Source organism: Ixodes scapularis, unplaced genomic scaffold, assembly GCF_016920785.2.
Source record: "Ixodes scapularis isolate PalLabHiFi unplaced genomic scaffold, ASM1692078v2 PGA_scaffold4__175_contigs__length_147842914, whole genome shotgun sequence".
In the NCBI taxonomy this organism is placed as follows: Eukaryota; Metazoa; Arthropoda; class Arachnida; order Ixodida; family Ixodidae; genus Ixodes; species Ixodes scapularis.
In genome coordinates, this window is record NW_024609879.1 from 102,476,391 (window position 1) to 102,496,292 (window position 19,902).

Genomic DNA, 19,902 nt, shown 5'->3' on the forward strand with positions numbered 1-19,902 from the left:
GTGCTGTTGCAAATTGAAGCAGGCAGCAAGCAGTCCGAAATTGACTTCCGGTATTGCATTTCTACGGAAAAAGCGAGTGCGTTTCCTCTCTGCGCTCCATTATAAGAGCAAATATCACGAATAAATCATACCTACTAGGCACATTGGAACATTTCCCAGACAAGCAGATAAAATAATTGGTCAGTTACGGCATTTTTATTTTAAAATCGTGGCATGAAAAACGGTGCTAAAACCGCTTCGTACATGTATTTATGTGCACTGTCGGACACTGTTAGCGCGAACACGTCGTCGGCGCTACGAAGGACATGGGGAAAACGAAGAGAGACGGCAAGAACTACGCAGTAACACTGGATAAGTAACTCTGCTTGCAGACGATCACAACAAATTGAAAGTCACGTAATATAGTCCGATTTGCAATAAATCAGTACTGCTTTATGCTTCCTGCTCGTGAATATGTGCGAACACGCTTGTTCTGTGTTCAAATCGATCATCACCCGCACGCTCCAAATCTTTGCAAATAGGGGGAAGCCATAGAACAGGCGCGCGATAAAAACTGCCCAACATAGGAAATAATAAGAAAACACAACTTTCGTAGCCCACATACTTTATTCTTTACGTTTCGAACGTTTTTTTAACCACTCGTAAAGATGCACGACGGGGTGATTTTCATATAGTGAGAGGGCAGGCATATTAGCAATATATAAGCACCAACGGAATGCTGGCGAACTTTGAGCACACTCTAGATTTCTTTCGATTGTTATTTTGCTTGGAATCGTCGCTCGTTTCTACATACCTGCCATGGAACAGAGGTTTGGGCCTGAGATATAGCGAAGTTTAACATCGTTCAGTGGTAAAGAAAAAATGCTGTAACTAAAGCAATTACACTTCCACAATATTAATAAAGGTACATACTATCCGGTACAACCGAAATGACAAAAATTATTCATGTTATTTTTCGGCGAAGAGACAAAATTCACGCGGGTTTTCCCATAGGAATACACAGGGAGGCTGGAAATCTAGACTGCATGCTGTCTGCTTCAATTTGCAACCGGAAGTCCCATAGACACTAGCGCCAGCTGAGCTTCTAGCGTTTATTGTAATAACTCTATGGGTTTCGGAAACAAAGAACCTTTCCCACAAGGGCGCTGCCATCTTGAATTGTCGTCACTTCCAGTATGGGCGACGAAAAAAAAGTGAAACGTTTCAACCTGTAACTAGTAAAAAAATAGAGGCGAACCAAAACGAGAATGTGTTACGGTTAGGCTTATATCCTAAATGTCTTCTATTGGCGTGGCAACGGCAAAGTAATGTTTTCGCCCATACTGGAAGTGACGTCAATTCAAGATGGCGGCGCCCTTGTGGAAAAGGTCTCGCAAAAACAAAGCAGAGAGCTCTGGCTGGCATTTCTGGATATCAAGGGTGCCTATGACAATGTGAACCAAAGGGACCTGTGGGACATAGTGGAGAGCTTATACACAGATGAAGGACTAACAGCAATATTAAGGAACATTTACAAAGATAATAAGGTGATTATAACATGGGAAGGAAAGGCGACGGGGAAAATAGAGATAAGACGAGGCCTTGGGCAGGGGTGCCCGTTATCGCCTTTGCTGTTTATGTTGTATCTGAGAGGATTGGAGGATAGACTAGAGAAGAGTGGGCTTGGATTCGACCTTTCGTACAGTAAGCTAGTGAGCTAGGCCAAAAAATTCAGCAATCCTTACCGGGATTGATGTATGCGGATGATATCGTACTAATGGCTAACAACAGGACAGAGTTGCAGGAATTAATGAGCATCTGTGGTAAAGAAGGAGAGGAATTAGATTTAGAATTCAGTAGTGAAAAGTCAGCAGTCATGATTTTTAACAATGATGAAGTTGAGAGGCTGAAAATACAGAATATTACAGTTGAGAGAGCTAGCTAGTAAATACAAGTATCTAGGAGTATGGATATGTGACGGTGCAGAATATCTCAGTGAGCATGAAAAGTATATAATAGGTAAGGGCAACAGAAATGCAGCTGTAATGAAAAATAGAGCACTTTGGAATTACAACAGGTATGAGGTGGTGTGAGAGATTTGGAAAGGGGTCATGGTCCCTGGCTTGACTTTTGGAAACGCAGTGCTATGCATGAAATCCGAAGTGCAGGCAAGACTAGAAATAAAACAGCGCGGAGTAAGTAGGCTGGCTTTGGGGGTACATTGCAAAACGCCAAACCAGGGAGTACAAGGAGACGATTATAATGCAATTAAATGCAAAGGTGCAAGCGAGCTGGACAGTAATGATGAAAATAATCCATGGGATAGGCGTCTTTTGAGAGCAGGGAAGCGGTGAGTAAGATCGAATTTGAGGATCGGTTGAGGCAAATGGATGGGGACCAATGGACTTCTTCCAAAACCGACGCGCCCCATCGCGGCGAAATACCACGCAGTGCACTCTGGGAACTAGTTGGCCACTCAGTTTCGGTTTCGACTGAGCAGCTTCATCTCATGCTATCACGCCGCGACCGAACGCGCTGCTTGCGTTTTCGATTATCTGACTTTTCACGAACTCACGTTTTCACGTTTTCACTCATTCTCGAGCGATACAAAACGAAGACCGGGGCGCTTTCCTTGGTTCCCGAAACACCGGATATTGTGCGTGCGTATGCGAACGAAGTCGTGGCTTAGTCACCTCACCCCACGAGTGCATCTTTGAGCTCAATGTCAGTAATCCCGTCTAGTACCAGTGAACTACAACTGAAATTTGTTCGTCTGGAGCCTTACACGCATTTTGTTTGCCAAACGTCCACTTCTCGTTACTTCATGCATGCCGGACGGGCATGCATGAACCCCAATGTGGTGCGCATAGGGGTTCATGCCCGTCTGACGCACTACCGGCGAACGGTGCGACATTCTTCCCACAAGTGCTTGACTTTTGCATTCTTAAAACGGCCTGTATGCACGAATTTGCCTATATGATTGCAGGATAACTTTACGCGCATACGCGATGTTGAATATTAGTGGAATGCAAGTGGGTGGGGACTTCACTTCGTGCAGTGCTGCGGGTCAGTACAGATAAGAGATAAGTGTGTTAAAATTGAGCTTTTCAATGGCACCTCCGAGTTTTACCTCGCGTACTCAGGCACATTAAGAAAAACAGTAATTGCAAAAAGTAATATTTCGTCTATGGACGCACGAAGCAAACTTCCTAATCAACAACACTAATGTAAAGGCGCGAGCTCGATGTATGCATACTTATTGGTTGCTACAGCTTGTTGATTCGTACACAAGCAAGATCCCCGAGCACCCGAGCTTCGCAGCGTTGAGACTCCCAGCACTGGCTCGTCCACATACCTCGATTGGAACGCTAACAAGAAGGCTCAAGTACAAAAATACAACAAGCATGTGTTAAGAAAAGCTATACGTCTCGGGATTGTGCTAAAGCTTCGAGGTATGACCATTTAGGTTAGTTTAGAGACCACAAATGACGCTCTCGGGACCAGAAAACAATCTCTTGTTGACGTGTCGATCGAAACCGAAACCATGCCACCCTCCTCCCTGGCCAACTAGTTCCCAGAGTGCAACGCGCGCCGTGTTGCATGCAGGGCTTTATGGAAGTGGTTTTCAGCTATTTTTATACATGAGGAGCATAGACACAAAGTGGAGACAGCGCACTAGGAAATTAAGAGGAGAGTTTTTAGCTGCGGAAGAGCAGGCCTCAGTTAAGAAGAAAGGCCACAGAAAGAGATCGGTGGCTAGACGAAATGCAGACAAAGACGGCTCTGGAAAGCTATAGATTCAACAAAACAGTGATTGCCAAAGAAAGCATTTATGACAATTCTAGGGGAGCTCATTGCTGTTTGAGGCGAGGACGGGTGTTCTGCGAACCAGAACATACCGAGCGAGGTACCAGGAAATGGATACAGTGTGCACTGCTTGTGGAGAGGAGGACGAGACGGCTGAGCACTTGATAATCAACTGTAAAGGGCTTCACCCTATGCCTACCGAAGACAACATAGATTTAATAAAGGCATTGGGTTTTATAGACAGTGAAGGGAGAGTGGATTTCAAGACTGTAGAGATTACCAAGCAAAGATTAAGTGAATGGTGGCAGAAAGCGAGGGAAAACTAGGTATATTCTTATTAACTGATGGCAAGGGGGTTTTATAGCCCCACTTTCTTTGCAGTGCGGAGTGAACATAAATTTCACAGTTAAATATTCTAAGCTTAAATGGTAAAACAAAATGGCTAGGTGGCATAGCTATCGCCCGATCCAAAGGGCTCAACCGCATTCATCCATCCATCGAAAGTCACGTTGGTCACGTGCCGATTGAAAACAAATCCCATCGACTGCACAATGGTGTAACAACCGACACCTCAGAACACGTGCAAATAGCGCGAGCGGGTAACTTGGACTTGTGCTCCCGCTGCACGAGGGCTCGAGCCGGGACGCGTTCGAACTATGGTCCTATGGCGCCCGGAACCAACCGCCAGGGTCGCGACATGCAGCAGCATGACACTACGATATCTGTGAGGTCATCTGTTGCCACTTCAGGAGCTGTTTTTAATATGTCGTTCAACCAACCAGAACAGCAAGCCATCCTGTTTCAGGGCCATTTTTGATGTATGGGCAGCATAGGACGCTAAACACACCAGTCGAAGACGCGCTCCAGGCACAATTCGAACCCAAGAAGCTCGCACAGCTTCCAACGGACGGCACACTTCTCTACTTTATAACACTTGTTTCTGATTTAAACAAGAATGTAAGCGTCATTTTTAAGAATAAAGACCCATATTTTCCAGTGGCGTCCCTGAACCCGCCAGGGCCTTAACTGGCAAACCTGCAATGAGTGCTTTCAGTGTTGAACCAAGGTGAAATGCCCCAAGTGTGTTCCTCTAAAAACCAAGATGCCTCTCCTTAGTTTATTACCAAATCATACTGCTAGTCTTACACGGCTATTTGCAAGCATGCATCCATGTTGCTCCCGTGAAAAAGATAGGCTCCGAAAAATTCTAGGATAAGCACTGATGATATCGCTCTCACAAGCTGTAAAAGCAACATAAATATAGTGTCCTCTCCCCCAAAAAGTGTACATTATTCCCTCCTTCAAAAAAAAAACAAAAAAAAAAACACACACAAACAAGCGACACACTGCCAGACATTTAGTCTTCGCTCAAATGTAAAGCTACCAGTCCAAACCAAGTGCTGAAGTTTTAGAACTCACCCTTACCCAATTACAAGGCTACACGATCGTCTGAAAATTTAAATGGGGCCCATTACCAGTAATTGGTACCAGTCAGCTCCACGTACCCAAAGGCACGGCCAACCATTTTCTCATTTAAATTTTCAGAAAATCACGGTTCTGAATCAGATAAAGCTTAGTTCTGAAACCTTGGCATCTGGTTGAAACGCCAGCACTACATTTGGGAAGAGAGTGACCGTTCGACGCTGCAGTTTATTTTTGCAGAAAAAAACAACCCTGTGAATTTTTTTGGGGGGGCATACACCCCATACTTTTGAGCTCAGAATTGTGGCACTGCTGCCAAGGAACCCACACAGACGAGGCCCCGAATGTATTGAAATGCGCATTTTTTATTACACTTTTTTTTTCTCAAGATGTGATGTACAAATAACCCTTTCTGGTGACATGATAGAGGCGTGATCGTAAACTACACGGAGGAATATCAGCTTCAATGTACAAATAACATACACCATCCTAGGTCCCCATTCTCCCCAGTGCCCCCACTCCTCCGTCACTGCCAGCCCCCGCCATTGTCTTGCTCCGGAGGAACACGTCCTTACATCTTAATTCACAGCCGCTCCACGAGCCGCAGACGGAGCTTGGCTCCTGCCAAATTACAATGACAGAACGAGCGAGCCGCGTCGGCACATACGTCGAATCGCGGGGCAGAAACGAGCTCCTGGACAATCGGAAACGAAAAACAATGAAGTGTGGAGAAAGCGTTGGCAAAGAAAAACTCCATTCACACAAACACACAAATCCATTGCAGCACCACTTAGAAACAAGGTCAATAACAAAACATTTCCAGATACGTACAATACACCGAGCGGGAAAAATAAAGTAGCCACGAAATTTCAATGTTAAGCGTAGGAACAACTAAAGCGTGAATCGGAATGCCCAATGCCCACAAGCCCCAGACTATGAGGAGACACACTCACAAGCTTTCATTTCTAAAAAAAAAAAACGTAAAAGAAAAAGGCAGTTATCCGCACAATTATGCCGGGTCACTCGTTAAAGGTGGCTTGTTTTAAAAAATTTCTTCCGAAGAAATCGAAGCGTCAATGCCAGGAAGTCTAACTATTCGGCAGCTTGCAAGTGGGGCCAGAGAGACCTCCTTGAAGGAGGGCGGAACTTCCCGAGAATCTTCCCCAGAAAAAGAGGACTTCACCGTGAATCCTTAGGACAGAAGAATCTCCCAAATTTACAACCGAGAAATGGGACTCCGAAGCCTTCACGGAAACCTCGTCAAAGAGACAGAGCCCAAAACTCTGGTCGCTGGGCAGAGCCTTTCCCCAAAAAGGTACAGTCTTCTGGAGCAAGGAGGCGGGGCATCTCACAAGGGGCACTGGGCTCGAGAACCGATCTGGGGAGGCGGAGCCAGTCACCGACCCTCCCAGACAAAAAGGGGCGGAACCCCGAGAACCTTCGGAAGAGTTGTCCCCACAGAAAAAAAAAGAGGGTGGACCTTTGTGGGGAAGGGGGCGGGGCCAGCACAGAGGACCGCCCTTTGAGGGGGTGGGGCCTCTCTTTCTCTCTCCCTCCCCTATTTGCGTGCCAACTGCTGAGCCTGGGGTGCATAGCCTCCTCCTGCAGCGTAGCCTTGCTGCTGGTAGTACTGGTTCCATTGTTGCTGGTTCTGGTAGTACTGGTTCCATTGCTGCTGGTACTGGTACTGCTGTGCAGTGTAGCCTCCCGCTGGCTGTTGCTGCGGAACTTGCGCCGGTTGGCCGTAGGCTGGGGCCGGCTGGCCGTACGCTGCCTGTTGAGGTTGCGGCTGCTGACCGTATGTCTGCGCCTGCTGCTGTGGGTACGCTGCGGAGACCGACAACAGGCCAGCGTGAGGTGCCACTCGATCGCTACTTTTCGGACCAACCAACATACATTGCACTTGCGAGGCCCTAACTTTCGTCACTTAGTTCTCCCTCAAATTCTGCAGTATGTATAATCCAGCACCTATATCATAGTTTACTGGTGTAGATACCACAGTTCTTCATGCCGCTCTGCAACAGAGAAGGCATGTGTCGGGGAGTCGTAGGGTATTGCAATAAAAAAAATAGGCAGGGGCCCTCCTTACCGAGACAACTAGAAAATAAATCTCATGGGACAACAAATTTGTTTCCAAAAGTACTGCCAGCATCTGGCATGCCACAATACCGTACTCCACCCCAAAACGCTCGGCAAAGCACCATGGAAGGGGATTGCTCGGGGCACAGAATTCTTAAACGCGCCTCTCCCGCTTGGGCACCGTTCAGACTGCCGGTGGTTATAGCTTCCAGAGACTCTCACCTTGTTGGCCGTACGAGGAGTACTGCTGGTTGTAGCCACCGTAACCGGCACCGTACGCCTGTCGGGAAGACAAATGACCTTCACAATTCTGTTTCACTGAAGGCAGCGAGCAACACCAATGGCAATTGGCCCTGGTAGGGGCTCAAACCACTCAATCAATTCCCAGGGCATCACTCTCAGCAGTAGGCTCTATAAACTTTAGACAAAGGCTACTTGGATGAGCACTCCAAGTTGGGGCAAGGTAAAGAGTGGAGGATATAGTTAAGGAGGCAGGCAGGCAGAATAGGAAAGCACGAAGTCTACGTCGGCCTTTAATGCATTGTTTGTTCTTGTTCTTATTATTTTATTAAAAAAAATACATCTTTGAAATGCAGAGTACTGTTTTTCTCAGACAACCTAATTTTGCAAGAACTCTGCATCAGCTACTTTGTGCTACATTGTCAAGGCAAGCGTGGCAGTGCACCAACTCTGACACAGCTAGTTAAACGAGTGCATGCGAATAAGACGCGAGATGAAGCCAGCAGTGTAGAAGCTACGCTAGCCTTGACAATGTGGCACAATACGGCCGACGCAGAGTATAGTTTACACGACGTACAAACTATGCAAAAGGTGCTTCTTATCGCATGGGTGGTTGGCAGCTGCCACTCACCGGCTGCTGTGGCTGCTGCGGTGCGGGGGGAGCCGGGGCGTGTCCCCCATGGGGGGGTCCACCCCTGCCCCCGTAGCCTCCTCCCCCATGCCTGGGGCCTCCTCCTCCTCCCCAGGACCCCCTGGGTGCAGGGGGAGGAGGTCCCCCCCCTCCTCATGTCGGGGGGCCCGCCCCTGGGGGGGCCTCCACGTCCCCCCATTGGAGGAGGGCCGCCACGGAACCCGCCGCGAAAGCCACCCCCGCCTCCCCCTCCTCCCATGCCGCCGCCACCGCCGCCGCCCCCTCGGAATGACGGGCCGAAATCTGCAAAGAGAAGAATCAAACAATGCCGGGTTTCTAAGGCAACCCTCGAGCAGTCTGGTCTCAAAGAACCCCTCAAAACAGGCGGGCGAAGTTTAGGCTGGCAACGACGCATAGACAGAATGGACGCGAATATGTTGACGTAACTCTGCGAAGCAACCGTAACTGAACCAAGATGAAGTCACTCCAAAACAACCACCATGCTACTGCTACCGACATTCGGTTGTAGAATCGACGGCACCTAGCAGCTAGAAGAGAAAGACGTGGCGACAAATTCTCTCGCCGGCCTTCTGGAGGGGGCCAAATCAGATATTGTAGCGTGAGTTACACTGGCCGAGGTTGAGCAGTTTCGCGTGGCTCGCATAATCAGCCGTGCTCCGTGCTGAGCAAGTGCAAGGAGCAGTGACGTCACACGGCGCACAACTGGCGCGCCGGAGCTGCCGCCACCGCGCGCGCCTCGCCCGTCTGTGCATTCCAGAGGAGCGACGTCATAGCTCCGGCAGACGCACTGGCGCCGCCATGTGCCCAGCTGTGCGTGTCCGTTGCAGAGTAGCCAAGCCTGATGCTGCACCGGAGCCGCTTGATAGCGCCTCTCATTGTGTGCCCATAAGCTCACACTACGTATATCCTGGCGTAGCCGAGCTAAGCACCGCAATTTTCTCATGGAGGTCTAAAGACAAAGCCGTGAAAGTAGGTGAAAAAAAAAAAAAAAAAAACCATGCAAAGAAAATTGCCAACAGTCGGTGAGAGGTTAAGAACTGGATCGAAGCTCTGCCTCGAGCACGCATTCATTGCCCTCCACCAACCTCTGGGCATGCACACGACAAAGTGTTGTCAAAGGTGGAAAGACCGCACTCAAGCACGCACCGGGTCCATAACCTGTCAATGATTACAGAAAGTACTTAAAGGACACATGCAAAGGAAAAAAACATTTTTTTTAAACGGCTTAGATGGAAAAAGGACGCTATAAAACGATTTTACAACGAAGAAAAAAAAAATTTAGAGCTATATTTACGGCGCAAAACGAATTTGTAGTTGGCGCCCGCGGGCACCGCGGAAAAGTGGTCTGTATTTATCACGTGACTGGTCTTTATTTATCACGTGGTGCTTGCGCTCTTTCGGAAGCTTCCTATGGCCTCTAAAAGTAACTTATTCATCTTTGTTTGAAGTATAACAAAAAACCAAGACGAATAAGTAACTTTTAGGGCCCAAAGGAAACTCCTGAAAAAGCGCAAGCAGACGTGATAGACCTGTGCGCCGGTCAGACGACGGCGGCGGCGCCCCGAAGCAGACGAACTTTTGCGGCGGCGGCGACGGCGGCTTGCAGAAACGCGTTGAAGCGGCGTTCGCACAACGCTCAGCGTGCGGCGGCGACGCAGCGCGGCGGCGCACGGGCCTACCACGTGACCAGCAGCGGCTCCCGCGAGCGCCAACTACAAATTCGTATTGCGCCGTAAATATAGCTCTAAAAATTTTGTTTCTTCGTTGTAAAATCGTTTTATGATATCCTTTTTCCATCTAAGCTGTCTAAAAAAAATGTTTTTTTCCTTTGCATGTGTCCTTTAATGGTAATACCCTGAGCAAGTGCCAGTACAAAATTCGGAGATAAACGTGTAAAGCAGGGGAGGTCAACAATATGCAAAGATATGTCCTTCTCGTATCTTGCGAATGTTATACAGTAAAACCTCGTTATAACAAAGTTGAAGGAGCGGTCGTAATTATTTTGTTATAACCATTAGTTTGCTATAGCCAATGTCCATTTCTTCCCACTATTAGTAAGCAAGGGGAATTATGATTGCTTTGTTATATCCATTAGTTTGTTATATCCCATTTTGTTATAACGAGGTTTTACTGTAAAACTGAGGGGTGGCAGCTCACAGCGGTATGGGCAGATGCTCAATAATTTACGGTAGGTCACCGGAAGAGCAACCAATTGCAACAACTGTGGCAACTCACTTCTCGGGGGCCCTCCCCTGAACCCGCCGCCGCCGGGTGGTCCTCCGCCTCTCGGGAAGGGCCGCCGCCGGTCAAAGCCTCCTGCAACACAATAAGGAAGAGGCAAAGCCAGGTTTGTACAAAACTCCTCGCAACTGTCTAGGGCTATACAAGGTCTTGCTGAAACGTCTACGAGACAACCTGGGCATCTCATCTATTAAGGGATGATGGGGTTGCGCGAATATTCAAATAACACGCTTCTCGATATTAGCTTTGAGTTGAACTGCAACGTTCAGATTTTTCCAAGTGTTGATCGCGGCGGGTCAGCCTCGTTGAGCCTACTTCTTACCGACTGTGAGTGTACTGTGGAAAAGCAACACCCGCGACTTCCGCAGGTGTTGCTCCTGCGCAGTGCACCGGCGTTCGGTAAGAAGCGCGCTCAATGGGGCTGACCCTCCGCAATCTACATTTTAGAGTGCCAATATAGCAGTCACGTGCATGGGTGTCTCACCTGGTGTACCTAAAAGGAAACGAAAGCTTTGTGAATGTTAATACCCGCATTTCATAAAGATTTTCAAACTTAAGCTGTGGCTAATATGCGAGTACACGAGTTAGGCAGAGTTGCCCGTTTATTTGCAATTCTGTCCGTAGCTCGTTGTAGCCGATTCGAAGCATCCACGAGATCTCCCGTGCTCGGAGGGACGGAAGCGACAGGGACATCAAAGTGCCGACAAGGGCCTCGGCTCGAGCGTCTACAAAGCGGGCAAGAGCATGCGGGCACGGGTCACTCACCCCCTCTGAAGGGCGGCCTGAAGCCCCCGCGTCCTCCATCCCCGAAGCCGCCCCTGTGGTTCTCGAAGCCGCCCCCCGACCGGAAGCGGGACTGGGGGGGCCCGCAGGCTGCCCTCCCCTCCTCGTTGTACTGCTTCACCAGCGGTATACTCTGCTCTCGCGACAGCTCCGTGAATGTCACCTCGTCAAACAGGTTTCCGGCCTCGGGCAGCGAGAAGTTGGCTGCAAGGAACAGCGCTAATTAGAACTCCCTCGAGAACATACCGCTCTGCTTGATGCATCGAATACTCTCGCGCACTGTAAGACTTTTTAGAAATGATTATTTTTAAAGTTTTCCATTAGAAAAGAGTGCTCGGCAACTTCGCAAAAGCAACCAAGAGATGTCTGCAACACACTGCACTTATGTTTAGCAAAGACAAAGACAATGGACATGCATGCCAAAAACTGCCAGCATTTAAAAAGTTGATTGAGGCTTTGAAAGGAACCATAGCTAACATTACACATCACAAAAATCTATTTTCGAGGTCTAGACTGCAATGCACACAGTGAAGTGCAGCGACGAAATAGCATCAAAACACTTAAAGGGGTTATGACACGTTAAAAATAAAATATGAGATAATTATACCGCTAGGACCCGTTGTATGTTCCTATAATCCTGCTAACTTTGTATTGAAAATGGCGCGATAGTTTCGTGGATAAATCGATTTATATGTGGGCCCCTCGGAAGGGCAGATCCGGGCGAGCTGGAGGTTGGCTACGTACGTAGCCAGCCTCCAGCGCGGTATCTCCTTGCACGCACTCACAGACTTGGCTCTCTTGGCGTCTCGAGCCTCGGCTTCCTTGTTTACCTTTCGCGTCTCGAGCATGCGGTCCGTGACGATTACGTCTACGACATCGCTCGCCTTGTCGAAGTGTTCGACATTGATCGCAGCAGCGATGAGAGTGGTTGCTATCAAGAGATCTTGGAAGCTGTTCGTTTTGACCGCGACCCGCTGGCGTCCAGCGCCAGCGACGACGAGTTAGTTACGAACTCGCTGTGGCCACCGTCGTGCGGGAATATCTCGCAGGCGCATGCAGGGTGGAAGGTCAACGGGCCGGGGGCGAGAGCGAGAATAGCTTGTGGGTTACCGAGTTGTGTGAGCGGTTTTAATCGTACCGAGACGAGGATAGCTTAGGTGATCATGGGGGCGCCTAGAGTGAGAGTATGTTCATGGTCACGTGGTTTATGGACACCATGGTGTGACTAACTTGGGCAGTGTTGCCTGGTCGCCAGATGAAAATGATAAAAATTAGTAAATTGAATATATCAATTGCCAGAGCTTTAAAAATCGCGTAACTTGGTGTATATACTAAGTAGCCTATGAGCATTCCATTTCAAGAATAATCTGTCCGTTTAATTTTGGTGTCATAACCCCTTTAACTCCTGTTGACTTATTTCCAACAGTATTCCAGAGTCATGAGCGCATTCTTTCTTCGCAAAAGAAGGTGTGGTGCAACGCAGCCCAGCTGTCTAACACAGGTCATCCATTACTTAGCTTTTCAGTAACGGCAACACTCGCTTACACACACACACAAAAGAGAAAGCAGTCTTCATGCACTTAAACTTCTTCAGCGATCACTCGAGAGACAATCCACTCGTGACAAAATCGCCAAAGACTGCTCGCACTGGTGGCACTTATGAACAAAACTCATCCACGACCCTACGTTGCTCACCCTTCATCTCGAGCACTGCAATGTCAGGCACATCCTTGCCCTCCTCCTTCTCCCTCTTGGCACACCTCCGCAGAAATTCCTCGTCCGTGGGGACTATCACCACCGCCCGACGCCTGAACCCTTCGAAGGGACGCATCTTCCTGCGCTGGGCCGACGGGTACACGTTCGTCTGCACCAAGGGGACGTTGGTCAGGACAACTCCACTTAGTACAAAACTCTCGCCATTCTCAATTTCCCAAGGGCTGCTACCGTTGCACGCTGCACCGGTTAGAACCACAAATGCACTCGGCTACCAAACGCGACCATAGTCGAGCAGCTGATCGTGGCATAAGCTAATCAACGCTTCGCACATTTCCTACCGCACAAGTTAGCTGCCCACACGTCGATACTCCTCCACACTAGCACCTGCAATGACTGCCTTATCGGCCGTTGGAAAAGAACTGGGAAAGCCAGGTAGCTAGTCCCAACTTGTGTTGCACTTCCTAGATACCACATGGTCCTGCAGACATCCCACAGATGTCCCACTAGGTCTATACGACAGGAGCCAAAGCACTGAGGCCGGCCGAGCCCACCTGGTCCAGAATGTAGTTGCGCGGTGTCTTGGAGGCCAGCTCCAGAAGCTTGTTGAGACACTTGGTGGACTTGTCAATGAGCACGTCCCACCTCCCGGAGTAATTGCGCTTCCTGGGCAGGCCCATCACCTTCATCTTGTCGATGATGTTGTTAGTGCCCAGGATATTGTATTTGCGCTCTGGCTGCTTCTGACTGTACTCGTTGGCCCACGTCGTCTTGCCACACCCCGGGAGACCGCACATCATTATCATCTGCACGAGGGAATCGCATGCTGCTGTCACGTCATGTGCCATTATATGCTTTGATTAAAGAAAAACAAAAACCAAAATTTTGAATCGTTTTGAAAAATTCTGCTTTTCAATTTGGGGGTTTCAGTTTTAGAAACTAATCATAAACTTACACTAAATTTGATAACCATACCGCAAATAGTTACGTTGATATAACACATTTTCAACACATTGTAAGACAGTAACAAGGTAAAGGAGTTCAATGTTTGAATGCATTTTTCTCAGTTCCACTTTTTGCTGCAAATTTCATACGAAGGAATCTATTCAAAGGTAAAAGTATTCTGACACTGTACCACAATCAAGATGTCTCCAAACTGAAATTTACTGGGGAATCGGGCCATTTATTTGAATTTGTTTTAAGTTGAAATCTTCATTAAGAAAAAACAATTTTCAAATAGTGACATAGGACAGACACGCATCTGATATTTTGAGGTAATAACTCTTCCTGAAATATTTAAATTTGAGTTTTTAGATAGCTTGAAGTCCCACATCCCCACTTTATATTCAAACAGTCAAAATGGTGCTTAATAACTTTGCATATCATAGATTTCTTAACGAAGAATGACACATATTATGCGGGTATGTAAAATTGACCTAGAGCTGAAAGTTGGGGCAATACACATACATCTGATGTTAAATCTCCCCAGCAAATTCTGTTTACTTGAGTAGTTCAGGAGTTAAATCTCTAACCAATGCCCCCCCTTAAAATGCACTGCGGAAGGTTGCAAATACCGACACTGGGAAGAAAAAGACAATGCGACATACAGAAAGCTATTTTTGTATGTCATGTTGTCTTTCCAACTCGGCGACATTATTTGTAATCATTCGTGGCACAGTTTAATCAAAGCATGAATAACCAACTAGCCCAATCCCAAGCCCTGTTAAACGTAATTACACGCACGACGACAAACACTGCAGCCGTAAGTCAAGCCAGAGAAAGAAAAGGCACGGATGCACGTCGGGCCTTCTGTAAAAAGCCGAGGACAGTTTTTAAACACATTGACCACACAGTAGCTGTAATCTTGACAGAGTAGCACTTTGTTTCACAGCATCAAATTGGCAGGGTAGCTACCTCCAAACCTCTGCATAAGACTGATTGTTTCAGCTTAATTCTTGCCTAATGTAAGGCCTAAAGCCACCAATAAGGACAATGAAGAGTTTTGAACGCAGGAAACTATTATTAAGGTCCCCCAGATGAGAACAAAAGCTCTATTATTATTTGAAGTACTTGTGAGGACATGATCCCTAATTGAAAGCTACCAAGTCAGAAAAATAATTAGTACAAGTCTCACAGACATGGATTGCTTAGCAATGGCTAAACTTAGCTACTGCATTAACAGACACCCTGAAAAGACAGACAAACAGATTCAGGAACATTCAGATCAGCACTACCTATCAGTCAGCATGAGTGTCGCATACAGTAAAACCTCGTTATAACAAAGTTGAGGGAGTGGTCGTAATTATTTCGTTATAACCATTAGTTTGTTATAGCCAATGTCCATTTCTTCCCACTATCAGCAAGCAAGGGAAATTATGATTGCTTTGTTATATCCCATTTTGTTATAACGAGGTTTTACTGTACCAAAAACCACAAACCAGTCTTAAAAGGCTGGTGTGCTTGTAAAATAACGACCATCCACCCATTCCGCAATAAGCCCCTACCCTTCAATTCTGGAACATTCGTAAGATACGTGAAGGATATACAATCTAAGCTAGTTACAACAGACCTGGTTACAACAGACATTTGGATATAACATACCGATTTGTGAAGTTTGGTTGGTTTTCCTCTACGTACCATTGACTCAAGTTCATATCTGCATACAACATATTCCTCTTACAACAGACCAAAATCTTGGTCAAAATCAAGGTCTGTTATAATGAGCTTAGACTGTATGTTTACATATTGTTGACCTAAGGAGCACCCATCCGCCAGTTTTACATAATTATCTCAAAATTTTGAGTGGCCACTTGCTCAAGATCTTTAACATATGTCACAAAACAAACTTTCACTAAAAAAAAATTTAAGGGAGATTTATTGGTGAATTTTTAAGGAATGCATTAGCATCACCTTTGAAAAACACCACACACATTCCCCTTTGGGAAATGCTAAGACCCCTTCACTTTTCCGTTTTTGCTTGCTCTTTTGCTTCACTTTTTTTTTTTTTTTTTTTTGCTGCTTCTTTTTAGCATTTTTACGGGGTCATTGCAAGCGTTTCTCAAAAGGGGACGTGTGTGGCGTTTCCTAAGGGTCATGCTAATGCATTCCCGAGCGACTTCTGCAGCACGCAGGCCCGCGTCTTCTTTGCCACTTGCTGCGTCTCATTTTGGCCAGCCGAGTTAAGGGCGATTCGCACACTTGCGTTGAGTCCGGCCGAGTGCGAGGGTTGCTACGGCAACAGCTGCGTCGTACCCGTTCTGTTGGAGCCGACGCAGCTGTTGCCATAGCAACCCTCGCACTCGGTCAGACCCACCACAAGAGTGTGGATCGCCTTTAGGCACTACTTCCGCTCCTGTCTCGATGACCCTCCTTGCACGCTTAGCAGTTGCATCCGTTGCCCGATGCTGCTGCCAGTTCAGGCCTGCCCCAGCATCCGCATGCGCATTGGCTTCCGACCCATGACGTCGCCTCCCTCTTCGCCTTTGACCTTCACTACTCTTCTCTCTATGCGGTGCACTTTCCCTTTCCACTGTTTTGTCTGCAGACGGACGCCGCCAGCTTTTCTTAGAAAAAGACTAACAGTCAGCCAAGATGTAGCGTTAGTGGTTCGAATCAGATGCTGAAATTATCTTTTTAAAAAATTATGTTATTTTTTTTAGTGATTTCATTGAAAAAATGGCATTTGACCAGTCCTCAAGTACACTCTGCTAAATGGTGCCAGTTATTGAGAAAGGGCCACATTGCCACATCGAAATTTAAAAAAAAAATCAACATAAGGCAATGGTTAGTTCTCAAACTTGGGCATCTGGTTCCAGGGTGTCTGGCAAATTATTATTTTAAAATTCCCCGACGTTTTCAGGTTTTTCCTGATAATGTCAGGCGAAATTAACTACCACTGTACATGCGGTTGAATATATAAGACCATTACAACACAAGGCATTGAGCAATTGAGCACTGCGAAGATCACCTAGCACGGGCTTAAAAAGGCACTGACACATCAAAATCATTTTTTTTTTATTATCCGAAACGATTGAAAACAATGCCAGGACATTACCCTCAAGATTTAAAATTTGGGAATTTAGTATTTGTGAAGTGAAAAAAGAATTTCCAAATGCCGAATTCGAAGTTCCCGCGTGATCCGCGCCGGTGCGTTGACGTCAAATGTTGCGGAGTCCTGAGTCCACTTTCTTTCACGACCCCCTGCTGTTGCCATGGCGACCCAAAGCGAGGAGGAAAGGAGCCAGCGCCGGCGGACCGGTTTTGAGCGGTGTCGCCTGTTTTTCGTGGGCGGATACAAATCCAGGAGACGGCACCACAACAATCTCCCGATTTTTGGTATTTCAAAAAGAAGGGCCGTAGTGCGTTCGCAATTGCGTTAAAAAACATGTTTTAGGATTGCCGTTATTAAATGTTAGAGATGTCGCCTACAAAGCTTCTAAATTTCATGATTCTTGACGTCACGAATAAAAAAAAGCGAGGAGGCGAGAGGCGGGAGATTCAAACGCCAAAAATAAAAAGGCGCGCGCAAAAATTTTTTTTTTCGCGATGCGTTCTTTGCGTGTCTATGACTACAACTTGCATCGTTCTAGACAATAAAAAAAAATACGACCTTTGAGGTGTTAGTGTCCCTTTAATCCAACTTGCATATTCCGAAATATTCGGGTTCGTCCAGTCCGCATTAAACAAGCACTTTCTTGCCGCCGACATCGTCAGTGAAGAGGCCACTTCCGCAAATGCTATAAAAACACAACGCTCAACCACACACGTCAATAACTGAATGGCAACATGGCCACACGGCCGCCAGATACACGCTTTCGGTTTAAGGCTTGGATGGGATTGGGGCTTGCGGCTTTCCCATTTGTTACTAAATCTAGTAGATCTAACTGGATCTAGCCTAGTGTCACGCTCTCAATCCAATCCAAGGCTTAACTGGATTTGTCGGCTGTTCTCTTTGCATCTGGTAGCACTCTACATCAAGTGAGCAGAGCCCGCGCTCCGCTCTAAGCAGAATTTATTGCTTATTTTTCTGCCCCCAAGTCCTCACGTCTTTGCTCAGGGCACTCGATGGCGTTTCCGGCTCATTTTCCCACACTGGGCTACTTTTCGACAATATCCCTGACAATTCCCTGATTTTTTCCGGTAATTAAATTGTCCCTGACAATTCCTGGCCGCTAGACGCCCTGTGGTACGTACCACTCGCGCTATGTTTGGACGGAAACTGAGCATTTGGCAACGAATCGTTCATTTTTTTGGTGAAAAAAAACAACATAAATTTTGGGGGTGAAACACTGCACTGTTAAGTTGAGGTCTTGAAATACTAGAATCGCGTTTTGGAATCGGCCCAAACTCCGAACAAGTCTCACAATAAAAACAATGCACTTTTTTTTTTTTCTTGGTTGATTTTGTTTTATGACAAGTGTTCTGTCCGAAACACTTTAAATAAATGCCGCTTTTAGGGGAGTCAGTGTCCCTCCAAGTAGCACCAAAACAGGAAGCAGACGGAGGTGAGCACCTACCTCGCAGTCCGCCTTCTTCTTTGGTCCCAGGACGCCCCTGAGCCGTTCGTCGAGGGGTACACAGCCCAGGAAGGAGTAGTCCTGGTAGGCTTTGGGAAGGGGGAACCACGGAGCCTCCTGCGCCAGGCACGGGCAGCTTCAGCCACACGCCACGCTCGTTCCAAAGGCAAACCTCTTTCTCGTCGTGACGCCTTGAGATGTGCAGACGGATGCACAAAGGTTTTGCTAGCGTTGCTTCTGCTTGGGCTAAAGGTTTGAATCTCCAAGTCGAGGTATCGCCTAACTTGTACAGTATAGACGCTGTCATTTCTAAATGCGTAGACTTCATCAATATTGGCCCGTATCGAGCAAAATTAAAGAGGTCTGTGTGGTCAGCCATTCACAAATATGTTTTTCCATTTTTGAACCGTGCTGCCATTCTCCAATCCAACCCCCCCCCCGAGACCCAGCGTCGAGTGGCATGTCCACTACCTGAGTGAATAATGAGTAACAGTATTCACACACTTTTCATGAGCACCTCATGACATTAACCCAAGACTGGAGTGCAAAAAAAAAAAAAAAAAGGAAATATGAAGTAAACTTTAAAGCTCGGCTCGCCTACCGACTGTATTTTCGTTAAACAAGTTTGGGCAAAGTGCAACGAAACATCTCCACGACCCGTCTCGCAAAGGACCGACCACACCAGCCATGTTCGCAATGCTACTGCTGCTGTGACGCATCAAAGGAAATCTAGTCTTTATGCACTACGACAACTTTCCTGCAGCTGTTTGCGTGCAGATTGCACGAGCCGTCGTGTGCGCTGCCTTCTGCCTCCCATGAACTGAAGTATGGCGGCGGCTTGGCGAGATCGGTCAACTTCAAATAAAGCTTCGTATAACCAGGCGCCACAGTAACTGCGACGCAAGCACAGTCCTCACGCCATCGTTCCTTCGACAGACTCACGGAGAGGAGAAAAAAATCCCCGGGAGACGCACCTTCTGTCCAAAGTTGACCTCGAAGGAGCAGTTCTTGGACAACACGTGGGGGAAGAGGGCCTGCCCGCCAAGGGTGGCCTTGGCCACCTCAAAGGCCACCCCAAGGTCCTTGCCGTTCTTGGCAAAGCTCATCCGCACAGGGTCGGAATCCATGTCCTGCACGGAGGAGGCAACGAGGGGTGACGCTGGGGTCCAATTCGAGTGGGTCGATTTTCCCTGCCATCGCGGGGTTGTTGCAACACGAATTGCTGGGGATGACACGGATCTAAACCAACGATTCGGTTGTGGCAACCTGCCAATGCTCGAGGCAGGATGAATCGACAACTAATAGACATTTCACCACAAAATCCTACAGAGCAACTTTGGGGGTCGCCACTCCTCAAGTACAAAATGAGTAATCGGATGAGAGTCCTTGCCAAACGCAGATGCAGTGCTCGTTCTCGTTACAAGCTCCGTCAAGTTTGTGTCGAACTATGATGCAGTCTTTATGTGTAAT

The 19,902-nt window shown here is 47.3% G+C and overlaps 1 protein-coding gene across 1 annotated transcript in view; it reads right to left on the reverse strand.

The window, feature by feature from the left end:
- Positions 1 to 5,553: 5,553 nt before the first annotated feature.
- The window catches only part of LOC8023867 (heterogeneous nuclear ribonucleoprotein U-like protein 1), a 28,717-nt gene continuing 14,368 nt past the window's right edge, over positions 5,554 to 19,902 (reverse strand). The window contains 10 exon segments of the mRNA XM_029985332.2: positions 5,554 to 7,035; positions 7,510 to 7,567; positions 8,159 to 8,305; positions 8,307 to 8,461; positions 10,415 to 10,495; positions 11,186 to 11,407; positions 12,899 to 13,067; positions 13,471 to 13,722; positions 18,433 to 18,549; positions 19,407 to 19,562. Coding sequence (XP_029841192.2) covers positions 6,767 to 7,035; positions 7,510 to 7,567; positions 8,159 to 8,305; positions 8,307 to 8,461; positions 10,415 to 10,495; positions 11,186 to 11,407; positions 12,899 to 13,067; positions 13,471 to 13,722; positions 18,433 to 18,549; positions 19,407 to 19,562 — 1,626 coding nt within the window. The 3' untranslated portion in view covers positions 5,554 to 6,766.